At 36.1% G+C, this 23,355-nt stretch overlaps 1 protein-coding gene across 8 annotated transcripts in view; it reads right to left on the bottom strand.

Annotated features, from left to right (window-relative positions):
* Nucleotides 1–23,355, bottom strand: part of LOC140654076 (uncharacterized oxidoreductase ZK1290.5-like) — a 51,152-nt gene that overhangs the window by 7,883 nt on the left and 19,914 nt on the right. For 6 of the 8 annotated variants that reach the window (XM_072867050.1, XM_072867055.1, XM_072867051.1 and 3 more), the window contains exons 3-6: nucleotides 19,372–19,473; nucleotides 6,863–6,954; nucleotides 1,445–1,627; nucleotides 813–872 (exon numbers count right to left, since the gene is read on the bottom strand). In XM_072867050.1, the coding sequence (XP_072723151.1) occupies nucleotides 813–872; nucleotides 1,445–1,627; nucleotides 6,863–6,954; nucleotides 19,372–19,473 (437 nt within the window). Of the gene's footprint in view, nucleotides 1–812; nucleotides 888–1,444; nucleotides 1,628–6,862; nucleotides 6,955–19,371; nucleotides 19,474–23,355 lie in introns of all 8 variants that reach the window. The other 2 variants (XM_072867057.1, XM_072867056.1) reach the window with 2 other exon arrangements.

Raw genomic sequence — 23,355 nt, 5'->3', positions numbered from 1 at the left:
GTTTCTTCCTGATTTGCCGAAGAGTTCATACCCCTACGATATTTTTGGAAGTAACAATATGGTTGCTGTGGTTTTCCCTCCCCTCCCCTCCCCCAAAGAAAGCACACTTTCAGATTGGAGAAATGGAGAGAAAAATGAAGTAATGAATTAAATACATTTGGTATGAAAAGGAAATTAAAAAAGGGTGGGGGGAATCATGGGGCCAATCCTCATTCATTCCCCACTTTTCTTTGTCCATCCCCTCCATGCTGGGACCTTCTCTGCAAGTTGAGTAGAAGGAAGAAAGTAGGGGAAGAGTCAGCTCTGGCAGGACCGTCACTTCCTTAGAAGGGGAAGAGTCAGCTCTGGCAGGACCGTCACTTCCTTAGAAAGTCTGTGTCTGGGATATCCCCAAAAAAGTTTTACAGCTTCCACACAGTGTTATGCACAGCATACAAACTCCTTCCATTTGATGTATGTGCCTATCACAAAGAGGACCTAGCCATAACCAGATTAGGATGTTCTACAATTAGCCAAGTAATAAATAAAAATATCAATCATAAAAATCAACTGTGAAAGGTCTTTCTGTGGATTTTTTTTTTTTTTTTTTTTTTTTTTTTTTTACACACAGTGATTAGCTCTCCAGTTGATTTCTGACATTTGGGAATTATGGTTTTCTACTATATTGTAGTAATTTTACGGTACTATAATTTGCCAATTTTAACTGAGTTGCCCCAATATAGAACTGTTATAGGAAAATGGGCAGGCAAACCAAAGTATTAAAAACAGTAATTCGGATGTTAGTCAGACTTGAGTGCATAACCAAATCTTACCTTGCAGTTTTCCTGTATCCTTTCTGCTTTTGTGGACTTTGGAATAGTGACAATTCCATTCTGAAAAACATAATGCTTCTCATCATTAAAATTTACATAGTTTCAAAGAAAATAATCTCACTTCAAAACATGTCAAGACATTCCTCGTCTTCTGAGGTTTTAATTGCATTTTTCATTAAAACCTCTTCTGAGGTTTTAATTTCATTTTTCAGAGGACACTGACATTTCTATATGCTATTTTTAATAGCAGTTATATGCATTGCATTAAATTCCAACACAGATTATGTGGTTTATGTCAATTTAATACACTATTTCACTGCTTAGTACTTTGTGTTGAGTGATAGAAATCGAATGATGCCCCATACTGCTTGTAACATTTAGTTTGAAAAAATACTCTTTTATTGGTGGTTCTTTTTATTCTCTACAATCAGATTATTTGCATATTTAAAATGCTGCCATGCTTTGTGTACTACATTCCAAATTTCCAGTGCAGCATAGTTAGTTTGCATTATATCAACATATTGAAGGCAAAAATACTTTCTGTATAAATTCTGGTTTGATGCACAAAACCCAAACTATTTGCATTTTCTTCCTGAGAGAGGAGACACATTTTTATTACCACCCTCCATTACCTGTATACTCCAGCGTATGCAAATCTGTGCTGGAGTTCTGCCATATTTATTTGCCAGCTGAATGATACTAGGATGAGCGAGTGCTTCACCTTTGGCTAAAGGACAGTAGCCTTCAAAAACAATATCTCTGCTCCTACAATAATCCACCAGCTCCTGAGGTCTTTGGAATGGGTGGTATTCAACCTTAGATAAACAGAAATAAACTTTTAGTAAAAACTTTGAGAATACATTTAGTAGAGAGCATCATTGATAAATGAAAATATTTTTTCTCTCATTTTAGAAATACAACGTGAGTGAAATCACTGCTTCTGGGAGACAGATGAAAGTTAGCAGTTTTATAAGACATGTGAAGGACATTAATCTACAAGTATTTTGCCATTAATTGGCACAATAGTTTACTACATATTTTATGCTTCCCCCAGAAGCAAGGTGCACGGAGCAGTTGTCTGTCCTACCTGCAGTTGGACTTGCACTTTTATTCTGCTCTGTGAAATATATGCAAATGCATAGTGGAAGTCAGCATCAGGTCATTTTTATTGGTGATTTGAGACTACCTTCTCTTCCCCAAAGCTACTTCTTTTCCTGTTTCTTTACTAATGATCTTTGAGCTGCACAGGCAAGGGGAGGGGGCTGGGCAGGGACGGGGTTTGCAAGAGACCAACCAGAACAATTTGCTTAGGATGAGGGCCTGACCTCGGAAGCATAGCCTGTTGGCATGGACTGTACATGGAAAATCCTGTATGCTGCGTGTGATGTCACCAACAGTTTATACAGGGAAGCAATCATGCTGTGGAATGAAGTGTGAAGGAGACCCTTTGTAGGAAGGAAGATCACAAATTGCCAAGAACCAATTAAAAGAGGAAAAGTAACAAGCTACAAAGACATAGTTGTTGGAAGCAAAGGCAAACAGAAGTTATTGGAAAGTAAGGATCTCAGAAGAGCCACATATTCTGGCAGGTAGCAAAAGCCAAAAGACAACTTCTGTAATATTCCTTACTATGTTATGTAGATAAGTATTTCACAGTTTATACATTGTAAGAAGCATATCTTCCTCTGCATTCAGATGAAAATGGGTAGTGTTTTCTTTTATAAAATACATAATCATGTGAAGTATTTTTGTGACTGGCCGTCACCGTTGTTCCAGTGATCTAACTCTTGCGCATTTTGAAGAAAAATACTCTTCTGAACAATTACCTGAACACATGGAATCTGGAAAATTTCTTCTGCCACACAGAGGACAAATGAACATTTCCTGTTTCTCATCTTTAGTACATGTTGTCTTTTCAGACAACAATAGTCAGGAACAATAGGCTGGCAGTCATTCAATATGCGCTAAGAAAAAACTGTGCCCCTCGAAGGCTGGGCTGAGTCAGCCTAAAGCTGCTACCATCTAAATTACTAGGCGGACTCGGGAACAAGGTTCAAGCAGCAGACACATCCATGTCTTCAACCTTTGATGTTTCTTGACCTTTGAGTAGCCTTTGTATTTCACGTTTATATGTGGAAGACCAGCGTTTAGGTCACACGGTTATGCACTTGTTTGCACCTGGGCTGACTAGAAAATATTCTCATTGTTTTTACACAAAACTACGAGGGGAAAAAAAGAAAGAGCAAGCAGGGTGTATTACTTGATTATTACAACAGTAATAACCAATTTTAGTAGACGTTCTTTACACTAAGTGTAACAAATAACATAGCCTAGAAAATATTAAATAAAGAATGATGTGTTTAGGATCAAATGCTGAAAAATCTACAGTACCCCTATGGCATCAGGTGACTTATTCCGCATTTATTACAAATATAACTGCAAGCAGAATTTACCTGCTGGTCTAATGAGATCTCTAGGCAGCACAGTTCCAGGTTACACCAGAAATATTTAGAGCAAGAACAGCATGCTGAGATGTCACCTGCCTGCTTCACAAGTAGAATACACAGCAACAACTACTTCCCACCTGGGAAGATTATACTTTGTGCCCGTGCTGGTTTTGGCAGTTAAACCACGACAGTGCCTTTCACCGAATCAAGAGACTCCCAAATTTTGTTAATTGAGTTTTGGCACATGCAGTTGTGTGTTGGTAGCAGTAAGTATTTTTCTTCTTAAATATATTGCTAAAATAATAAAATGCATAAAATAAACACTTTTGAATTTATTTTTCTTGTGAAAACTTTCTGGAAGGTTCTAGCAGCATCTGAATGCAAGGGACTAGCATCCTGAGCTAGAAGAGGCATAGGGTGAGTGGCCAGCATGTGCTCCCCCTCAAAATAATAATTCGTACTTCCTGGCTTGCCCCACCCTTGCTATTTTAGCCACCAAACTTTTCTCAGGTGAGGGCTGTCCGTCATATGGTGGTAGAGGAAGATCTTGACCTTTTCTGGCACTCTACCCTGAGTGATATGTATGTAAAAACTGGCATTTGTTTAATAAAACAGTTTGCAGTTCACATTAGAACTCTTCACAGCTGTTACTTGGTCAGCCACAGGGCAACTCTAAGTAGGCACTGTTTTTTATGACAGTCATAGCGCAATGGGGAAAAGTTAAGCCTAATAGCAATCCTGACAGACGGACCTAGAAAGTCATACCTCAGATGATGGTATACAAAAGCCTTACTCTTTCCACCCTGCTGTGGGTTCTTTTCACCTGGTAGTTTCCCTGCATCTGGACTTCAGTCAGTTTCTCAATGGGAATGCACAGTCTTAGAATAATTTCTCTTTATAAAGCCAAAATATAAGCCTAGAAATGTTTTCTCTATAGAGGAACAATTCAGGTGAGTTTATGTACAAAGGGGTTGTTTCCTAATGCCTCAAAATACTAAAATACATTTCTACCTTGTACAAATTTACATAATAGAGGTCAATATTAATGGCAATATTAACAACATTACTAAATCTCTCTGAGGTCATTGCATGGTAATTTGCACTTCTATAAAAGTAGAAAAAATATTGATGAGCATTCCTACATGGAATTTGGAGAGGAACAGTTTATATTTGGCTTCAGTGTATCACTTTATTAAATGAAACATATTAATTAAATTCTTATAAATGTAATTTTTTTTCCTAATGAGTGACAGCTGTAAGAGCCTTCAAAGACTTCCTTGAGTGTAAATCCAAACTTACTACTGCCAAGTCAATTACAAACTCTGGAATACAAACCTGTAACGTCTAGGTTGTAGGTTTCATTCTACATGATGCTAGAATAAAATATTTATCATCATTTTACACAGTGTTTAACAGTATTTTTGATCATAGATTGTAATTTTAAAAGGTGCCTTCTTACTACTAAATACCTTAACAATGCTATATTATTGAAGAGACAGGCCTTTCTTACTTCTTTAAAAGCCATGATGATATTGTTTTTTCCAGGAACCAAGAAGAGAGGCAGTACTTACAACTTGGTTTGTAAAATAAGCAGCATTGCTTAATACCTGGTTTGCAAAGGCTATAAAAGTCTAATAAAGAACCTCCTTTCTCCTGCCTTCCTACTTCCTCCTCTTCACAGAAAAAATAATGTTGAATTTTAACATCATAAGAACTGTTGGAATTGTAAGAACACCCTAAATTCCTTACGCAAATTTAACACAGCTAAGAGGGAAGCGATTTTCCTTCACTTGTTTCTTAAATATTTAGACTTTGTATACAATTATTACTTCTAAATACAAAATATTTGCAAATAAATTCATTGAAAGAGTATGCTATTTTATGCATAAATATAGCAAAGATCTCTTGTATTATAAATTCTGGACAGGGAAATAAGAATTCAGTATAGCACTTCCATTCCCAATTTAAATTTAGGAATTCATTAGTTATTTGATAATGCTTATATAATCTCGCCATCAGACTCAGCAACTCTCCAACACTAAGCAAGAAACAGAATAAATACTCTTTTGAGGGTTACCTGAACTATGGTTTATAAGATTCCTGTAACTCTAAAAAGTGTAAATTAATGCTGTAACAAAACTGTTCAAATTGGAGCACTTTGCAGTGGCGTGGATACTTCATTGTTGTTTTTTTGTTTTTAATTTGGAACAGTGCTGTGCATCACCTTAAAGAAATGACTATCTGAATACAGCAGGGGCACCCTCCCACCCCCCAGTATCCCTACCATCTCAACTTTTTGTCTCCTCTTTTTCAGCCACAGAAAAAGAGATGCTGTCGAACAGGATCAAGAAACAACTTTTCTCCATTAACACTACTGACACAGTAAGACTGGTAACATTTTGACATTGAGGGTAAGAGGAAATTTCAAAACAAATCCAGGATTACTTTTTTCTTCCTTGCAGTGATTTAGTAGGACACTGAAAGGCTATTCTCATTTAATAGACAGTAACAACTTATACCAAACTCCAGTAAGACTTTGAAGATGTATATTTCTGAAAAGGAGACACAACTGAACCTTAGCAAACTCACTGATTCTTAAACAGTCATCAACCTGTCCATCTTAAGACATATTTCAATGGCTTATTTTGAATAATTTAATTTAAATATTTTACATGGTTTTGCATTAATTTAACATTACTCATAATTGCCCTTTGGTAACCTTTAGTCTAGTGGACAGCAAAAATCAAAGACATTAAGTTCTGACAGTCACATTCTAAGCAACCTTTTTATGGTTTAATGTCATAAACAGCCACAAACAGCTGCCAGAAATCATCACCACCTGTACAAAGGGGAAAAGCATGTGCCTGCACTTCATCCATTCCAGTTCCCAGTTCTATGTTAGCATAAGCACACTTTCACTGGCAGGAGGTGGTAGGAATGGGAGCACGAACTTCCAGCACAGCTGTGGGCAGAAAACTGCAACAAGGGAATAGTTGTCAGTGTCCTGGAAGTCTGCCGGTATGTAGGTGGCCATTTTTTATCTGCCTAGGGCAGCAAAAATATTTTCCCAGGGCTCCTGGAGCATCTTCCTAAATAAGAAGTTCACTGAATTTAATGTGATCTTGAAATATGAATATGAAATAAGGGGGGAGCAAGGAAAACAGCACCCTTGCATGGGTATCACCTGGGGCTTTCAGTCTTGCTTAGAGGAATTATACATAGTATTTGAACACAGGCTCCCCACAACCTTGTTCACTCTGGAGATGCTAAATGTTCAGTGCTCCTTGAATTTTATTTCTAAACTGTTTTATCATTAAAAACTGGCACATAGACCATTTGTTTGTGCCTTAAAACCAGCCAAACAAGCAGCCTGGGAGAAACTCAGGAAAAGAAAGGAGGAAGGACTCCCCCACCCCCACCCCCTTCAGGTCATCTCCCGGAATGGTTTCCAATACGTATATAGAAATGAAAGAGAAGAAATTGTATGACGAAGGCTAGTTTGGGTGTAGTCGTTCAGGCATAGGGGTGGGGAGGAGATTGTTAACAAAAAAACCCAAAGCAAAACCCCAAACCCAGATACTTTAAATATATTTAGCCACTCACCTGATTAACATGTGGAGTAATCACACAGTCTTCCTTTAGTTGCTCAAGATGACTGATAAGAAAGTTGCTTACACCAATTGATCTACAAAAACCTAATGAGAAACAGAACAAGAAAAAGTTTTGGGACAATCCTAACTATTTGGGGAGATGATTTGAAAAATATCACTTTCAATAGACAAGACGATTGTACACATCATTTCTATATAGCAAAATACTGCAAAGAAACACAGAAAATCGGCACCAAAATCTAGTTTGACAGTATTATCTGAAAGCATGGTCCCGTCACAGTCACGCTAGGAAATCATTTTATAATCTAAACACACTGGAAACTCCCCAGTGTATAAAAACTCCAGGCTAAATTCTGGGAAAGGCTAATGTAGTATAAGCAAAGAACAATTGGACTCCACCAGAATGAAAAGAAGGAAATGGTGTTCTGAGCAGCTTGCCAAAACTAAAGAAAAGTGGAACATTTGCTGAAGACTAATAAGGTGTGAGCAATACAACACAAGGACATGCAGCCCAAATGAACTATGTAGCACTGCTTATATTTCTATTAGATCATTACGAGATGTTACATAAAACTCAGTAGAAAAGCTTCAATTAAGTGAGCAGTATCTAACAAGAACCAAGAAGCTTAAAAATGTAGCTAGATTTCTCAGCTCCTGTTGACATGAAAATAAATGGCACATAGGTGATATGAAGGTTATTTTTTTAAATAAGCCTTAAGTATGCATGCATGTGTATAAATTAAGTGCTGACAGTCCTGAAATCAGATGTCTTCCTTCAAACCTCAGATACGATAAAGCACAACTCCCAATATTGGCCTGCCACCTCACCTCAACCCCGACTCATCTTGGATAGTTTGGTTCTTATTCTGTGCTAAACACAGTTAATAGGGAAACCAACTGTGCTCAAGCTAGTAGTGGTCTCCTTAGGCTGTGGATTTTGTGGACTATGAATCAGACTCATTTCTTCAGTATGTGAACTTTGTCTCGATGGACTTGATCTGCATTTCAGTCTGTAACTCCGCAGATGGAAAGTCTGTCTCAAGGTGTGTGAACACAGAAGTTCAATCACTGTTGTTAATCCAGTATTTGTGCTGGCCAATTCTATATAATGTATATGCATGTGCTTATCTATATACATGCATTCAAATATCCATAGCAAAAAAGAAAGGAATTAAGCCAAAAGTTATACGGTTCTTTTTTTTCTGAAAATAAAAAGAAAACAACAACAACAACAAAAAAAAAACCAAACACACCCCCCCCCCCCCAGACATTGGGCAATTTTAGCCATTTGATGTCAAAGGAAAGATTTCTGGACTGAAATTGCCCTCATTCCACAGTTCCAATCGCCACTTTCTTGAGGTCAGCAGGGAACTATGTGGAGCTGCCTTGATTTGAAGCTGGAATACAGACACATAAAAAGCACTTATTAATGCAACTGAGAGACGTGAATACATTAAGAAGAATTTCATTTGAAGCGAAAGGAAACAAAAATGTTGGAGAAAAATGTACTAACCAAGTACTTATTCCTAAAATGCATGTTTTATGTATTAAAAAAAACCCAACTCACAAATAGACCATAAATCGGCATATAAAAATATGAGCTATAAGATTACAAAGTATCTTGAATTTGCGGGTTAGATTTACCTGGACAAAACAAAGAAATTAAATTTTTCTTATCTATGAAATTCTGTAAGTGAAGTTACAGTTTATAGCTAATTATTATAAACAGATTGCTAAAGCCCTGAAAAAAACCTCATCAGTTTTGCATTAGAAAAGCCACTAACCATATAAATATAGGCAATTTGACTTCTATATTGCTTTAACATATTTTGGCAGTACAAGCAGATAAGCTGCACAGCGGCAAAACCTGCACGCATACTATCACTTTTTAATGTGGTTTCTTTTGTAGATTGCAAAACGGAGAAAAAAATACATTAGCAACTAAAATGCTAGACAGCTTTCCCTTACAGAAATTACTGTTGTTCAAGATGTATAACATAATTAGGTTATAACCTGCACTATAGAGATTTGCATAATTTGTATGTAATCTGCCAGAAGGAGCAAAACCTGAGCTTTTGACTTCTACTGACAAACGACCCTTGAGTGTCAACACTAATAAATCATTATGCCAAAGAAGTTAGAAAAACACTTGCAGTTTTAAAACAATGGTGAACCAAAATATTATACTCTATTGTTGAAAGCTAAGGAGTTACAAAAAACATGCTGTTACTGCCCTTGAAGAATAAAGCTTTTATTTCAGGCTGAAATAAAACAAAACTCAATCACAGACATGAAAGATGAAAGGGCTTATTAAACTTGTCCATTTCCACAGAAAGCTTCCATTTTTTTTCCCCCTACAGTATACTCTAAGATGTTTTGCTTCTAGCATACTTCTCATAGGAGACTTTGAAGTATGTTTCATAGTCTCATTGCATTCACTGATAAGAAGTTTTTGTTAGATTTCCCATCAAGAAATTTCAGGTCAGTTATGTTTTGTCTTAAAAATCATCTGAGTCGCTCCTACTAAAATCAGTATTATGGCATTCCTGTGTTTAGAGTCATGTCACACAGAGAAAGCTAAATTCAAAATTGCCAAGAAAGCGAACATTTTCCCATACAACAGAGAAATAATAATTAGAATTTCAATGTTTTTGTGGATTCAGCATTTTCTTAAAAAAAATTTTCTAAGGGAATACAATTAAAACATTTCATTTTCATTAAATCCACATATTTAGTTTTGGTAAAGTTAGAACCCTTCGTTTCAACTCCATTGCTTTGTTTTCAGTTACAGTGTAATGCATGAAAGTTAAAGTGTTTTGACTTTTGTTTTAAATTACAATATAAAATACAATAAACATGAAAACAATTGCACAGCCTGACTGTATTAAAAAATCTTATTTCAAAGCATGGTGGAAACATGAATTCAAAACACTGGACTTTCCTGAAAAATAGAGAGTTTAAATTTCAACAAACAATCAATGGATTCTACTCTAGAGAATTGCTTCCATCTGCTTGATGGAAGATTAACACAGTTGCTCTGCTTTGTCCAAATCTGGGAGAGACTGCCTTAAAGCAGATCATACAGAATTATTTCCACATTTATATTTGCTGGATTAATTCCTAAGAATGAAGAATTAGAGAATGATGGACAAGAAAATGAAGGTTTGGTTAGCTCCTGGGCCTTATCTGACAGACCAACACTTGTGACTATGTATATGAAAGAAGATCCATGAAATGATCACATCAGCAGTAGAAATAAAAAAATTACATATTGAGAAACTTGCGTAAAAGGATCCTGACTCATTGCCTTGAAACAATTTGGGGGGCAGGGAGGGCACATTTTCTTGTATTTCCTCTCTCATGGAGCTCCGACAGAGGTGGGTTCCCCAAAGTTTGTGCCATGGGTCTCAAAACCACCAGAATGCTCTTGAAAAGGCGGGGGGGGGCATGTATCTTAAATTTAATACCTGTTTAGCGTGCTTAAAAACCCCATTTTGTAAAACTCAGGCACAATTCAAGTCTTAGCTGTTGTGATAGCAGCTGGTTTTAAAGTCTATACTTCTTTTTAGCTTAATCAATTTAACTAGTCCTGAAGTTCAGGTCCTCCGAGATAAAAGTTTGCAATGTGCTAGCTGCAATCCCTCTAGAAAGTACACTTTTAAAATATACATTTATACTGCCTTATTTACAAGGTCACAGAGCTTTGACTCAGGGAGAGAAAGCATCCTCCTTATCTGCTTGAGGAAATGAGTGGTTTGGCCCCTATGAAACAGATTTTGAGAAAGTGCCAGGTGCAATAAACAAAGTTTGCAATTCCCCATTAGCTCCCAAAGCTTACTGAGGCTTTGTCCTACTCCTTGTGACTCTGACTTCACAGGCTTGAAGGAAAACTTGGCAATGATGCTTCTTTTATGCATGCTAAAAATTGACTGACCACAATGGTGGACATAAATTTTCATCCAGCTTTGAAAAACTATCATGAAACTCTGCAAGACACATTAGAAAACATATTGGCAAAATAATGGTTGATCATAATGGGGAAAAAAAAATCAGTATCTTTTCTGTTCTACACAAAAAAAACCTTGGCCTCCACCACATCAGTAATTTCACCACACTGTATTGCTCCCGGCTGTTGTGAAGCAATACATCATGCTAATGGACTGGTTTGCAATGTAGTTGCATATTAAGCTTAAAGCATTTTTATGTCAACCTAGAGAATGATTGGGTATTTTTTCCTTTACTTTGCATAATAACAAATTATACTAAGTTTGATGGGTACTGTTAGTCTTGCAACAAAAAAGCATAAATATACTGTCTTGGCACCACAACGTTGTTTTAGCACAATAGTGAGCCTTATCTTTCTCTAGCACTACTATGGACTTTTATCAAACTTCTAAATACTCTGGAATATTAAGTGAATAAAGTTCATATCAAAGAGATTTTTTAAATGACAAAACTGGATACTGGGTTTGTGGAGCCCATTTTCCTCCCCCTCCCTGCTGCTCTACATGAGTCAGAGCAAGGGAGAATTCCCACGTCCAGTGAACAGTGCCCATTCTGTTATATCTTCTATTCAGGCCACAGAATAAAAACACAAATGGATCCATTTTTCACAAGAGGTCAACTGCAGTAACTGTATCTTTATTAAAGGAGGTTACACAGGTTGGAAAGGTCCACATTCTCTGTGATACACATGCTAAGAATTTCTCTGTGGGTAAATGGTATTACTCATAGAAACCATCTAAGATTTTATTTCAGCACAGCTTGCTAAATCAAAGCTGTAGGCTGAGTGTGCCCCACATGCAGATTGCAAGCCAAAGCCTTGATAAATAAAGCAGATGATTCTTAGAGCCAATAAGGAATTAAGTTCTAGATCTATGAAATAACACTTGTTCCCATTTCACAGACTGAAAAACATAGACACCAAAAGGCAAAGTGTCCTAAGAGACACAGGAAGACTGTGGCAAAATTGAACACACAAAAATCATGCTTCCTCCCCCAAAGGACTTATTTTTATCCTATTCATTACCACAGTATAGGTGCTTATCTGCTTTAAAATTACTTTCCTGCTACTACAATTCCATGATCATTACTCCTGCTACAATCACCTGTGAACCATGATAAACTGTGAGGACAACAGGAGGGGAGGCATCAGTAGAAGTCAAATTGTCAACTTCTGTGACTGAAAACTCATTATAAACATTAACCTGGCTGCTCATTCTCACTACTTCAATGCAACACTAGCTTAGTTATGTTGACATATTTTTTTCCTCGAGTTGACATTACAAAGCAGATCAGATTAAAAAAAATCCACTAAAAAAGGCTGTTTTTCTGAATAAATTCCCTTGTACTCTTATGGATTTTTCCTTCTCTTATGCCAGTTTTAAGCATGTAGAATCATACCGTGAACAGAACACAGGTTTAAAGAAAGCATGAAAATACATTTTTATATCTAGAACATTCTGCAGCTGCTTACAAATGGCTGGGCAATCAAAACTGCAAAAGCAACATGGTACAGAATCAATCCCACTATACCTTAAGTCAATATTGCCACCACACGCTATGTTGTGAAAATGGGATCAAAATTATCAGCAACTCTGCTAAGTGCTTAAAGGCTATTAGAATATGTACCCTCAAAACTAGCACTTTGAAAGTATTATGGAGAGCATATAGTTAAGATTCTAAATGGTTTGTCCCCCCTGTAACTATGATGGCACAGTTTCCTGAATTGGGATACTTTTTGGACTTCCGTATCAGAGGGGATAATGATTCCCAACTGGTATGAATAACAGCATCCTGACTGATGTCAATAAAGCAATATTGATTTACAATAGCTAAGAATCTAGGGCTTAAATTCAACATATGCAGAACAGATAAATGATGCCTTTTCCCCAGATCATGTACGTTATTTATTGAGACAAAGTTATTTCGGACAAGGACTTCCCTTTGAAATGTATTTCAGCATTACCTTCTTCCCAAGAGTTCTTGTGTTCACACTGGGACCTCTAGGCACTTCTGTGTGGGCACACAAATGTGTACATTTGCTTTAAGTAAGCAAAAAGATTTAGATAAGTTTTTGACAAAAATTACTCACTTGCTGGTAGAAAAAGCACAAGCCATACACTGCAATGAATCATGAAACAAAGAAGTCTGAGGGCTTGTTTTTACACTTAGAATTACCCATAAAGTCCTTAAAATAATAAAAAAAAAAAAAAAGAGCAAAACATAACAAATGAGGACAGACATTCATGTAAGTTTAGATTTGTTCCCACTTTTACATCTGCACCAAAATGACTTATTCTATGGAATTTCTTATTCTTAAATAAGGTACTGCACATTATGAAGACTTCTTTATGATCTTTAACATAAATATGTGTAGTCTTTTTTATTTTGCATACATCTTTAATTGCCGTCTTATCTGATCAACAGGGTGTGGTGCAACCAACATCCTCACCAACTGCAACCACCTTCAACCCATGAAAACACATCTCTGAACTGTGTTTCTGATAATAACAAGCCCATGAAACATCTTCATCTGTACAGAGAGAATACTATAGACAATATGAAAAAGATGGCTTGCTAGGAAAATTAGTTACTTGCTTTTACTTATTAAAACTTTAGTGCAACTTACACACATACATTTGCATATGACTTCTACCAACACAAACATTCGAGACAAACATTTTGTGGCACTGTAACACAAATATTTGTGAATTGTCAGCTGTTCATCATTTGACAATATAAGCATAGATTTAAAGTAATTTTTCAGTAGAATAAAAGCAGAATGTGTCATCTAGGAAAGGATGTACTAGAAATTTGCGCCACCTACACAAAAACTGTATTTGGTTTACTGAACCCTCTCTCATACTTCAAAGAACTGATAGAAAATGGAGGAAGAAAAGATATGATTGAACTGGTCTATGCCCAAAGATGAAAAGGACAAGAATATTGTTAAGGTTGATTAGATTTCTTCTCTCACTTGGAATTAGGCAAAACATAACTTTTTTCCAAGAACGTAGGGACATGGCTTCAATTACTGGGCCAAACAATTTCTGTTACTTTATGGGATTCTTTTCAAATCATACATGAAGACTATTAAACTCACATATTAATGGAATAATTGTATTTCTTCTGAAGAGCATTTCTCTATGTTTAACAAAATCGTATGTTAACACAGTAAGGAATTTCTGATGCAAGTATGAATATTTCATGTAAGCATAAGCTGCACTCCTTACACTAAAAAGATAAGTAAAAAATTTTACTCTTAGTAAAATGGCACCGAGTCCCAGTGGGATCTGAATCCAGAACAACCACCACGTTACTACTCTTGCCAACTTCAGGCAAAAGCTGGCTGGAGGCCCTCATTCTTCCCAGCATTTTTAGATGGAGGGACAAGTAATCATGTGCATGTGTGTATGAAAAGCTTGCCGAGATGATGGGCTAGCCACAATGCCAAAATCAAGGTCATTAAAGACACTGCATATGGAAAGGGTCATTTTGCTAGGAACAGACCAATTACCAGTGAGCGTATATAATGACTATTCATGATGCCACACTGCTTTCATCTGCCAGCAGACAAATGCCTATACGAGAATGTTGCAGCTGTCAAGGGAATATTTGACTCAATGTATGTATCTTGGAATGGTTTCTGTAGGCAGTCTGGCCTCTGTCCTGAGGTACTGGAGAGGATAATTCCACAAAATGACAATGTACGAGACCACAAAAATTCAAACCATAGCCTTGATATTACAAGAATCCTAGTTGATTTCAGCTGTTACAACAGAAAGAACCAGTTATTATACACAAATGTCTCACTGACCAAATTTAAGAATTTTTTTCTCCCTTTTCCCTCAGCACTGTTTATCCCATAACTCTTTAAAGGAAAAACGTGTATGCAGGCTGTTGAACAAAGACACATGTCTAGAATTCTCTGCCTCTCAGCAGTGCAGATAGAGACTTCTTTACTCTGACTGCGATCTTAAGACAGACGCACATACAGCAATGGAGTCACTCGGCTCCTGTGAAACAGCTCCAATCAAACTGGAGCAGATTAACAAGTCACAGAAGATAACAAGGGAGGGAAGGAAAAAAAAAAAAAAGCTACATTCTCAGGCACAACAGCATTTAAAGAAACTAATTCTTGAAACTGTAAGGTTGTCCTCAGCTAGTAGAAATCAGTTTAACAATAACGTCTTTCCTGCTATGAATAGAGAGCTATCAGCTTGGTCTATCAGAAGTCACCCAGCATTTTTAAATGGGAGTTTTTAGTGCAGGTAGTGCCTTTATCCTATACTGTCAGGTACATACTACAATTCTAAAAACAGTAAAGAAAATAATAATTATCATCCCCCATTCATTTGTTCCTAATTCTCAACTTAAAGAAGCTGCAATGACTGATACTGGAAATTGCTGCAGTTCCTTAACAGCTTTTCCATTAGAAAATCTTCCAATCACTTGGGCTGACTACCAAGACCAGGTGCAGAATTCTGATCCCCGAGCTACCATAAGAGACAGCACAATTCCCTCTGGAAGCAAGGCTGAGCCTAAATGCATGCAAATCCCAGAGTCTGAAGCCTTATGGAAGACAACAGACTGTAAGATAAAATTGAAATTGCTGCACTGAATCCTTTCTTAATCAGCATGTGAATGTCTCGTGAATCAAGCAGTGTTATAATTCATTAATATGACAAATAAGCGTTCTAATATACTTTCTGTATGATTTGGGGAAATGTACATACAATTTATAAGTTTTGGTTCATGTTATGGAATGATACAATTGCTATACAAATGCACTGTAAATATGTATCTACCTTTGTTGACCCAGAAGGACTAGTATGACATTTTTCCCTGGAAAGATATTTAAGGAAACCTGCAAATTTAATGACTGGACTCTGGCTATACAACAGGAATACTAAAAAAGCAAACTAAAAGTATAACCTTGCCTTGTTTGTAGGGAAGAGAGGATAGAGGGTAAAAATATACAAATTCCAGGTTACAGAGGGAAAGATGCTAGTAGGACTTCTAATGGACTCTAAGAAACATACTGAAGGATTTAGCTAGGAGAAAATAAGAGATAAGCATGTTTAGCCAAAGACTCTGTAGATCAAAGACAAACCAGAAAGACACAGGACCCTGTTCCAGACACAACCCAGAGGGATTAAAACACCTGAAGTGGGTAAAACTTTCGGGGTGTGTTATTTTAACATAGATAATAAATGTATTATCTCATACTCTTACAGTAAAGGACAACAGTGGCTTCAGAATCCCTACAAGTGTTTTGGGGCATGCTCTCCTATCTGTCATGGTCTCCCTCATGAAAAATCTCAAGAAAAACACCCAGGATTCTGGGAAATTTTTTTTAACCTGAAGTGACATCTTGAGATAGCTGCTTAGTTGCATTAGGCAGTTGAACAGTGGATTCAAGCACAAGGATGAGAGTGCTAAAATATGAAACCTTCTTTCAAGTGTGCTCCTGAGACCCCAGCCTTGGGGCAGTAACCAGATTCTGTTTAGTTTCCACAGATATAAACCACATTGGATCCAAGGAATGCAGCCCAAAACTTCAGTATGGTAAGTAATCAGCTGGAGAGGGTAATCGGATCTCTAACAAATACTATTCAGATTCTCATTTTAAATTGTTCGTGTTTCCAGTTCGAATTGTATGAGGACAAGAGATTCTTCTGAAAAATGTTAACCTCAAATTCCTTTTGATGAAACACAAAAACCAGTAGAGTGGTAAGCCACAGTGGGGATTTTTCAGTGATAGCAAAGGATCTTTCTTGTCACCTGAATCTATTATTTTCTATTTAGGAGAATATTCTGATGTTACAGCTCAACTCCAAACCTTCATTAAGAGTATATATAGGAAGCACTACTAAGCAGTCAAGAATTAAGAAACATTAAGAAACAGTAAACTTAAGGATGCCCACACATCTTAATGAATGCACATCTACCAGTTTACACACAAATTTCATTGGCACATGCTGCATTCAAATAACAATGTGAATACAGAGAAGTGATTAAAGAAAATCTTGTTAACTTCAGCCAGACCAAAGACTTAGGTCAATATTGAGATCTTTTAACCATCTCATAAGTCTCTTGCAGATAGATATGAATTATCAGTCCCATAACACAAACGAATTTTTCTTCTACAGAGAACAGTGTTTATTGTCACTGCACTTTCAAGACACTCTTCAATGTGGACACAGCTAGCTGCTAAACCCACTAGCAAGTTGAATAATTTCAATATTTCCTTCATGAATTGACTGCAGAAGCATATTATTCATTTAAATGGTCAGTCCTTAAATGTGAAGCTTTGTTTCTACTGATTTTTTTCCCTAGAGTACTTTCCTAAAAAAAAAAAAAGTAACAGGTTTGCAAACAGGAACCAATGACTACCTGAACCAGTGTCAAGTTCAGAGAAGACAAAGATCTCACCTGTTTAGTATAGAACTTACAATCTTCCCCCCAATAAAGATGATTTTTTTTTTCTCAAGTAAGGATTTTGACCAAATCCTATATTCAGTTCATACCAAGGCTAACATGTTGCTCACATAACACATAGCAAGTCACATAAAGATATGCAGCAAGTGTTTAATCTTCAGTGGAAAGTCTAGTGGTTAACCATGCAAACAAATTATTTCACATTTTCCTCAGGAATCATTGCATTTCCATGTCCAGAGTGGTTAACATTTGTGTGTCATTTCAGTAACACATAGTTATGGTCAGAACATCCAGAATCTGTACCCCCTAAAACAAAAATGGGGAGGTTAATGTTCTAAGGCACTTGATTCAACCAGACTAATAAATTTTCCTTCCCTGTAGATGATCTAACTGAGGTAATTTAGACAACCAGAGCTGGAAAACTTACGCTCAGCTAAATGAGTCATGAGTCTACAGAATGCTTAAATTTAGAAAAAGACTGAGGGTAGCAACATGCAAATTGATAAAACTGTTGAAGAAATGCAATTGCAGGAAAAATAAATATAACATGGGATGTCTGTAAAGAGGTATCACATATAGGAACAAAAAAGTAATTTTTCCTCTGCTATGAGGCCAGTGATGGTATTTCCAGTGTCTTACTGGAAGACCACTGAATAGCTCACAGTCTTTCCCATTAGGAAGATATATCGAGAAAGAAAGAGTTGTGTAAGACAGGAAAGATCACAAACACACATGCAAAAGCAGAATAAAGCCAATAGGATAGGAATAATAATAGAAGGTGAAAATACGACCTGTTTGCAGCAAATTAGGATGGCATATCTAAGCACAAATGACATGCACTAACTTAAATACTCATCAGAAAAAAAACCCCTTCTCAATGGAAGGATGAAGTACCTTGTCGAATAATCCATCTTTGGACTTAAGTAATTGATGCTTTAAAATATTAGGTCAGTGTAGTGTTTTTTTTAAAAACTGAATGTTGTAATCCCTTACACGGCAGAAAACACTTTTTGCAACTTCCCTTATACTTAATATAAAAAGCAAGAACAAAAGGTGTATCAAAGGTAATTTATTTCTGTGTTTCCAGAGGCAGACCAAAAGTAACTGAAGGGTTGAGGCGTAAGAGAACAGGTGTATTTATCGCTCTGATAAAACTGGTAGCAGTACACAGCCTGTAATTGCCTTTGTACAACTCTCCTTTGTACAATCACTACTTCAGTAACTCTGGGTTAGCAGTTAAGACTAAATCCAAGAAGTCTTCTCCCTGTCCATGGAACTTCTCTGAAGCTGTAAACAAGGTCGTCCACGTTGCCCAAGAACTGCATGACAGGATCTTCTCTTATGACAATATTTCTAATAATACTGCAAACTTCAGGAGCAAAATCCTCCTCTTAAATCTATATGATAAATTTTGATTGGGACAGCAATAGGAAGAGTAGACTATGAACGTAAACTGAAGTTTGCAGTGCACCGAAAATCAAATTGACAGTCATCAGAACTTGAGAAAATAGCTCTATCCTTTGAATTTATTTTTTCCAAAAGTTAGTACCAAAGAATCTGCAGTTGAGTATTTGTTCCTCACCTAGCCATTTTGTTTTGTTGACCTTTTCTAAAATACAAATGGATCTATAAAGTACCACAATATATGATAAATTGGAAAATGGCATCATACAATTAAAAAAAAAACCTAAAGGAAGTAAAACTTAGCATGATTTATACTTAAAACAGAGGACCCTGGTACTACAAAGATGTTCTATAGTGGCATATACATTTCAATGTAATCTGTAGATTTCCTCAAGAAAGTATGCACACCATCATTAATCTCACAGGTAGAATTTGGCAATGTATTGTTTACAAGCAACACAAAGCTCTCTTATTTAACTTACCAAAATGCTGCTGCTGCAATTCCCAAAGAGATTCACATAACTCACACACCCAAATCCCACTGAAATACGAGCATCCAAATTAAGTTTTTGAACAACTCTCACTATGAATTCCCCAAATCCCAAAATGCACTATAATTCCACCTGCTAAGATAGGTTTTCATTATTATATCACCTTTCTCATAGAGCTCCTCCATCGCTCTCCAGGTTTCAGCTCGGACCTCTCGATTGCTTTTACCCGGAATATGTGCATCAGGCCAGTGTATTAAATAAAGATCTAAAAAAGAAACAGAACTAGACTACTCATTAAAGTGTCCAAGAAAATACATATCAAACCATGTGAAACAGCACTTTCCCTTCATAATGGCCCCTAATATATTATCATCAAAATAGTTACAATTACTACTCCGTGATCATTACTCTATACGTCTATTTAGTTTTAATAAATGAAATCTACAACATTTCATTAACAACTAAAGGTAGCAGAAGTTGCACATGTGCCACAGGTTTAGATCACTGTAATCAGAATTTCATGGTGACATATGCACTTAAACTTTCAACACATAACAAGCCCCATTTAAATTAAAGGGATTTTGGTCACTGGAATTAAGACTGGACTACTGCTGAAGTGCTACAAGTCTTCAAGTTTATGGAAGATAAATATGTTTGGCAGTTCTATAGATATTTTATACAACCTCATCAGTGTGTCTGGTTTTTTCCTTTCTAAAGAATACTTCAATTTATGAATTTCTCTTGGAAATTACAACACTTTCTTTCACGCAGTTTTTTTGCTATAATTTTGTGGCAGCATTTGTAATTTTTAAAGCATTTTTAAAATATTAATTTAAGGGAACAAAATTATGCTTTACTACATTTTATGAAATGTTAGCACAATTTCAAACACGATTAAGATTTACTGCTGAAGTTATCCAAGCACCTACTGAAACTGGCTGTCTCAGGAAAGCATTTTTTTTGTGTTGTCTCCATGCAAGAAAAGACTATCCTTCTACTGAAAAAGGAAGCAATTCCAACATAAATTAAAACCGAGAAATTTACATGTATTGGACTCAGAGTTCCAAATCAGATTACCTAAATTTAAAAAATGATATCCTTTATAAGTTTGTAGACACTGCTAGACATCCTGAAGGAGAAATTTAGGAGATACTTTGAAAACAATTACATTTCTATTTAAATCCTAACTGCAGATTAAACAAGTAACTGCAGGCATCCCAGTCAAAGAGGTGTTGGTCTTTGCCGCTTACATTAGTCTGACACAAAACAGGAAAAGGAAATAAATGCATGACTGAGATGTGCACCATTGTCTTTCTGCTTTATAATAATCCTTTTGTGGCAGTTCAAATACTGAGTTAAGAAATAAAAAACCAGACTCATTTGCAAGGAGCAGAGTTTTTTGTTCTTTGAATGCACCACACCATTCATTTACAGCACCTCTTTGTGAAAACACAGATGCTTTGCCTTTTTTTTTTTTTTAAATTCACATTTAAGGACTGCATTAATGATTACTATACCACTGGGCTGATATATTAGCTTTCCACTTCTATAAATACAAATTCAACCTTGATTTAAGAGGAAAAGGTAATATGAAATTCACTATAATACACCAGTTCCCATTTGGGTACATCACTGCAACACTGTTAAAGAGAGTATTTTGCTTACACTAAGAATCTAATTAGAACAGTACAGAATTTTGTACAGTAAGATACATTACAGATGTATCAAGGAAAAAATAATTTTGGGTGCATCACAAAAATCATGAGCCGAATTTGCACTTTCTGATGCCAATAACCCATTAGACTTTTAAACACAATTGCTCAGACAAGCAGATATCACTCATATATAATGATTAGTAGCATCTGGATTTATGTCACATTTAAAAGAGAAAGTTGTTCATTCTTTGCCCTTATATACATGAAATCCACTCCCAATTTAGAAAAGAGTAAATAAGCCACATGCAGTCTTCTTCATCACTGATCTGTGAATAATTACTTCTTCTCTAATTGCTCTGAAGAAAGAAGTTGTATTTATTAAGAATAAATACCAATATATGGTATTGGAATAAATACCAATTTCTGTGACATTTAAGTGAAAACTAATATTGGGATATTGATTAAAGCATTTGGTAAGATGATGTTCAAAACTCGGGGCTACTCTAATTCTGTTGCCAGTAAAGTCTCTTTTAAAATTTCCACTGACTTATATTAGATGCAATCCCAAGGATTTGCATTAGGAATTGCTAATATCAAGTGTTAATTTTGATCCAAACTTATATATGCCATTGGCAGTACTTACTGCATAGAGACTGCTATGTTTTAATTTAAATTTTTTTGCTTGGATAAAGCAAATGTCATATATAAGTAGGTGTAAGTTACTGGCATCTGATGCCTACCTCACATAAAAATGGAAGAATTACACATCTTTAGTTGCTACTTGTTATGTTCTCCAGATCAGACTAGTAAGAACTGCTTAACTATGCAGAAACATGTCGTGTAGCACCAACAAAAAATAATAATTAACTTCAGTACAATTTCACCAAAAGCTACTTTTCCAACTTTCCAACTGAATATTCAGTTAGACATCACAGTTTGCAAATGTTCACAGAAATAGCTACACCATGGATTTCCACATACAAAGATGCTTTGTACTCAGCCCAAGAAATTGAAGCACTCTCAGAAGAATGACTTTTAAGAGATTTGATAACTGAAAGATATCTGGCCTTGGATATTTAAAAAATGCAGTACATCACCCTTCCCTGTATTTGTGTCTGAGACCTCTTCAATGCAAACATGATTAGCTGTTGGTCCTTTATTTTAGAAAGGTGATGTTATCAGCTATGTGATGTCCGTATCATCCTATTATGTTTATTTTAATTTAGGCTTTTTGTTGAAATAAAAATTACTTCAGTTAGAAATATACACATTTAGGGCTAGAAAGCATCTACTAGATCACAAAGTGCAGTCCCCCTGACTGCAAGAAGCGTTCACGAAAGATGTGGGGCAAAGGTACCTTATCTGAGACAGAGTAAAACAGTCTTTCTGCCAGTCATGCACAAACCACCCCAGCACAGCTAGAAGCGGAAGGAATACAATGTACCTTGCAATGAGCGATGGAGCTGCCACTCTATTTAAATAAACTAAGCATAGTTCATTTTAAATTAGGATCTGCTTACTTCTACTGCATCTGTTAGAAAATTTTCCATAATACCTAAAGGCCCATAAAAACAGTAAACACCTCACAAACCAAGGTCTACGATTTCATCTTCATTTGTATACACATTCACACCTACACCCACACACTTTCTTTTGCTTAAAACATTCCCCCTCCTGGGGGATTACATGAACACACACACTCTTATTTCGGAGGCAAGAAATTAATTTTAAATTATTTATCAAAATAGCTTAAGGTTCCAGTAATCAAGAAATGTGTAACACTATCACTGGAGGTTTTTAAGAACAGACTATCTGTTCTTAAATGTTGAGAGTGATGTGGTTGTGCCTTTTAGTGTGGGATAGACTAATCAATACTTTGAGATGTCTTCCAACTGGATTTTTTTTTTTTTAATAATCTTAACTCAAAATAAAAACCCCCAATGATTCACAGTATCAGGATACACTTGAGAAAGAAGATAAAGACCCAAACATTCACAATCAAATTTTGTATTTACCAGCTTTTTACAGCATCCTTTACAGACAATCGAGCTGTAGTGGTGTAGTTGTAAGTGAGGACCTGAAGTTCATTCAAATGTCAAAACACAGTGCTGCAGGAAAACTAAAATTAACATGTGAACTGCTTTCACACAGACATTGAAAATAGAGTGGCTTATTACTTCTTAGTGGTTGCGGCACCTACAATCAACACAGTTCCTCTTAACTCAAAAGTACACAGACATTTTACACATTTAAAAGCCAACAGCATGTTGTCTTGGAAATAAAAGTTTGCAATTCTATTCAAATTCCTAATACAATATTAAAAAAATAGGTCAAAACCCAGTATAACAAACCTAGTTTTGAAGAACAAGCCCTGGCTTATATCAAACCTAAAAGCAAAAGTGTATTTTTTCAATGTTTAGCACAATCTTAATGCAATGATTGTGTTTTCCCTGCTTTTCTCAATTGTCACTGCACTTTGTATGTACATGATG

The sequence above is a fragment of the Ciconia boyciana genome, chromosome 7 (genome assembly GCF_034638445.1).
Source record: "Ciconia boyciana chromosome 7, ASM3463844v1, whole genome shotgun sequence".
In the NCBI taxonomy this organism is placed as follows: Eukaryota; Metazoa; Chordata; class Aves; order Ciconiiformes; family Ciconiidae; genus Ciconia; species Ciconia boyciana.
Note: the sequence above shows the minus strand (reverse complement) of the source record. Positions and strands in the feature narration are given on the sequence as shown.